The following is a 4,339-nucleotide window of genomic DNA, read 5'->3' on the forward strand; positions in this document are numbered from 1 at the left end:
GCATCTCAACTTATTTTTTGAAGGACAACGACTTCTTGCAGCACTATTATTATAAAATAAAATGTTACAATTTTTGGCCGCTCTAATGTCTCTCTTTTTTTTGGGTCTTAAAACGTAATAACTAGGTTATCTTGCAAACAAAACTTCAAAACAAAATTGTTCAAAAGATCTTTCTCCAAATTAAAGAAGAAAATAAAAAAATTGTATTTTTTTAATAATATTCAGTGAGCGCAGAAAATAGTACGGACAAAAATAAAAACCGTCTTCTTGAAACCAACTGAAATTTGGAGGACTGTATCTTTCTTAGGAAGCGATTTTCAGGAAAATGACATAATGTCATGTCAACTTATTTTTTGAGGAACTGAACATAAAAAATAAATAAAATGACATGAGCAAAACAGTGTTTTTTATTGTTTATTATATGAGCAGAATTACTATTTTATTGAACTAAATTTAAATCTATCTTAGATACACTTACGACAATTGCAAAATTATACATAAAAATCCCATGTTAGGAGAGCTATTGCCAATAATGCAAATCCATGGTCTTGACACTGATGGAGATGAACTTTCTAAATGACATTGTGTCAGTGTACCAAAACGCTTGCGACGACATTCCACATGACCATCGATATGGTTGATAACGTCAGGAAGGCTGATTAAAATCTCCGTTTGGCACTTTTGGTAAGTTTCTGTAAAGTTATAATTATAGGATTAGAAGGTTGCTTTACCAAATAGTTTATAAAAAAAAATCTTTGCATTTTGCAAAATTAACATTGTAACCCATTAAATAAAAGTCAAAAACATTAAAAATTTATATTGTAACCACTTACTAGAAAACTGATGTTATCTCTAAGAAAACTGTCAAAATGATTCCACTCTTTTCTGTCTCTGGTGTTTTCCTCCTCGTCGCTTTCAAAATCTACAAGACAACATCATGTAAACAGTTTGGAAACACAAATTGACTCTCTTAACTTACCAAAATTTTCAGGAGTTCTTTTAAACTTCTCGAAAGATATGGACACTTTAGAGTCACCATTATACTTTTGTTGTGTTCTCATCAGCATCTTGTCATATGCTTTATCAAATTGCAGCTGCAGCATTCTGGCTACTAGGGCATCACTGTCCATGGTATCATTCGATATAGCCCTTAGCACCTCCTCAGGGATATCTTCAGATGTTAAGGTAGCATTGGAAGAAGTGGGAGCATCTGTGGTGATAATAGCAATAATGAAATGTTATGCAACTCATTGACCGTTGTAAAAATGGTTGAACTTGGGAGCTGAATTGCTCTCGCTACATAGTTTTTAGGTATAATGTGAATGAACTTACCAGTTATAGGAATTTCCTGGCCCAACTTTCGATTTTTTCTTGCCTCTTTGGACATGATTTCTCTCAAATTTACAGCCTCTGGTTTTTTAACGTTGGCCCAACGACAAGCCATTTTAAACTTATGTGGATATAAAATGCCTTTTTTGAAAAATAACAGGTGCTTAAAACAGAGCTTAAAGTTCCACTTCTGTTCGCTTCGACAGTTTCAACGGAAATGAATGAAATTAGATGGATGCTACGACTACGGCCGTTACGGGTCTAAAACCCAAGTGGGCGTGGCCTACTGTGCATTGGGTAGGGGTAGAGTATCAAAGCCATTGGGTACAATTTAGCGTCCGAATACGACGTTTCCGACGTTACGTAAATTAATTGACTTAAATAAGCCTCTTATGTCTAAAATGTTATTGACGTATTCACATGCAGGAACTTGAGTCAAAGATCATTGGGCAGCCTAACCTAAGCCAGTTTAATGCGGATAACTTTTTTGTAAATAGTTTTGACTATTAATAACTATTACATTAATACGATTTGGGTTACTCACTGGTTATGCTATCTCTTGCACGTGAACAATAACCAGCAATAACTATAGTTTTAACTACCATGGATTAGTTATTCGCATTAAATTGGCTCTAAAGTTTACTATTAGGGTACGTCAATTATGATCAATGTTTATAGACATCGGGTTTAATTTTTTCATGGCAATATGCATTGCAGATATTTAATTTCTGAAAAAATGATGGATAACTGCATCTATCAAACAACATTAATGATTTCTCAAGACTCCCGGCAGTACTTATGTAAGTTAACTTAGTGAATAATTGTAGCAACAAACTAAATTTATTATTATGTAGTAGCTTTTTTCTTTTTTGGGGGTTGGATCGGGTTTACGTAGAATCACTGTACAACAGTAAAGCCAACGTTTCGCATATTTGTTTTTGCATCTTCAGGGCACGCTGTTCTTATGATTCCGTGTCATTGTTTTTCATGTACGCATTTGGATGCATCCACGGGTATATCACACTTAAATAAAACGTTATAAAAGTTACATATAACATTTAAACTACACACAAATTAAAACGTTTAAAAACTAACTAAACTAACCATTAGTTTATAACACTTTGCGGTGTTGCCAGATCAGTCAGAAAGAACACCAACTTTTGATTTTCAAATTGAACACCCTGTTTCTAATCTCATTTTTGAATTCCCTGCAAGAAGGCTAGTAATTAATGTTAATACTTCCCTATACCTATCTTGCATCATTGCTTAGATATTTCATAAAAATAGTTAATTTGTCAGCAAAACGGTAGTCTAAACATTAATTAAATTGTCAAGTTTTGAAAGGTTTGCTTAGGTGACCTTTTGTTCTCAATTAGACAATATCACATGGTTGAAAAGTTCATGGACTGAAAATGAAAAAAACATACAGGGTGGTCTCTCTCTTGCACTTTAATTCAAACCATCCACTTTTCCAGAACCAATCTGTAATAATAGGAATGGCTGATAGAGCCGTAAAGCTTTCTGATGAAAAATATCAATTGCGATTTACGATTCTCAGAGACCAAATACAGTTAATCTAAGATTGAAATTGCCATCAATTAATATCCATAAAAAATTGGTCAAGAATATAAAGCCATTATTGTTAAAAGAAATCAATTTGGAAAATATTAAAAATGATGTAGACTTAGCCAAGAAATTGATTGTACACCCTTTAAAAAACATTGATGTTGAAACAACAAGTGTATCTGTATTTGCTACATTAATTATTATATTGGTAATATTAGGAATTCAATCCGTCATAGTAAAAAGTAAAAATTTAAGGGACACGGAAGGAGCCTGGGGGACACGGAAGGAGCCTCCACGCGAGCAGTGTAATTACAAACGACAAACAAAACCATTAGATATAACTACACTGCCGGCGTCCCCTGGAAACGTCTCTTCGAGACGGCCAATCCTTCCACCACCGAGTCCTACATTGCAAGGGAAAATGCGAGATAGAGAAAGGTTCTTCTCAGAACCAACTCTGACGATAGCAAGCGTGAATATAGAGGGTTTGACTAACAATAAGCAGGATTTGCTCTCAGAGTTCTGTAGAAGCACCAAGTGCCATGTTATTTGCATACAGGAAACACATAGGGATGCCAACTCACCCCGGCCCAAGATACCAGGAATGAAGCTTGCTATTGAGGTGCCACATATAAATTACGGCAGCGCAATCTTTGTGAAACCTGATCAGAACATAACTTCTGTGAGCTCAACAAACGTGAATAACATAGAGATTCTTACAGTGGAAATTGGACAATGTACCGTAACGTCCGTATACAAGCCGCCCGGTCAGGAGTTCGTCTTTGACGTACCATCCAATTTTGGGAATCGAGAGAACTGTTTCGTTCTGGGTGATTTCAATAGCCATAGCACCGCATGGGGATACGGAGAGACCAACACCGACGGTAGCCTCGTGGAAGAATGGGCAGATGCTAATAACTTTTCTCTCATCCATGACCCAAAACTGCCACCATCATTTCACAGTAAAATTTGGAAACGAGGCACAAATCCAGATATTTGCTTCACTAGCACTAACCTTGAGGCTAGATGCATCAAGATGGTATATAATCCCCTGCCAAAAACACAACATAGACCGGTTGGTCTGAACATCTATGCAGACATAAGATTGCAAACGATCCCTCACAGAAGACGTTTTAACTTCCGAAAGGCAAACTGGTCTGATTTTGCCGGAATTTTGGATGAGGCAGTGGATGGAATAGAACCTGCCCCCGAAAGTTACGAGTGCTTCGTCGGAAAAGTTAAATACGTTTCCAGAAAGGCAATACCAAGAGGATGTCGACAACAATACATCCCAGGTCTAACCACCGAATCGAAAAAACTTCTGGATCAATACACAAATTCGTACGAGAATGACCCTTTTAGCGATCAAACAGTGGAATCAGGTAACCTGCTTCTCAGAGAGCTTAGTCATGCACGACAAGAAAAATGGGTTGAGACAATCGAA

At 36.3% G+C, this 4,339-nt stretch overlaps 1 protein-coding gene across 1 annotated transcript; it reads right to left on the minus strand.

Moving 5' to 3' along the window:
• Positions 1 to 389: 389 nt before the first annotated feature.
• Positions 390 to 1,864, minus strand: LOC145729773 (serine/threonine-protein kinase RIO3-like). The gene is made up of 4 exons (XM_081980682.1): positions 1,333 to 1,864; positions 980 to 1,210; positions 834 to 922; positions 390 to 692 (listed from the first exon to the last, which is right to left on the minus strand). Exons 1-4 carry the CDS (start codon positions 1,442 to 1,444, stop codon positions 660 to 662), a joined length of 465 nt encoding a protein of 154 aa, XP_081836808.1. The 5' UTR covers positions 1,445 to 1,864; the 3' UTR covers positions 390 to 659.
• Positions 1,865 to 4,339: the final 2,475 nt, after the last annotated feature.

The sequence above is a fragment of the Ips typographus genome, linkage group LG5, assembly GCF_016097725.1.
Source record: "Ips typographus isolate SLU linkage group LG5, UJ_Ityp_2.0, whole genome shotgun sequence".
Taxonomy (NCBI): domain Eukaryota; kingdom Metazoa; phylum Arthropoda; class Insecta; order Coleoptera; family Curculionidae; genus Ips; species Ips typographus.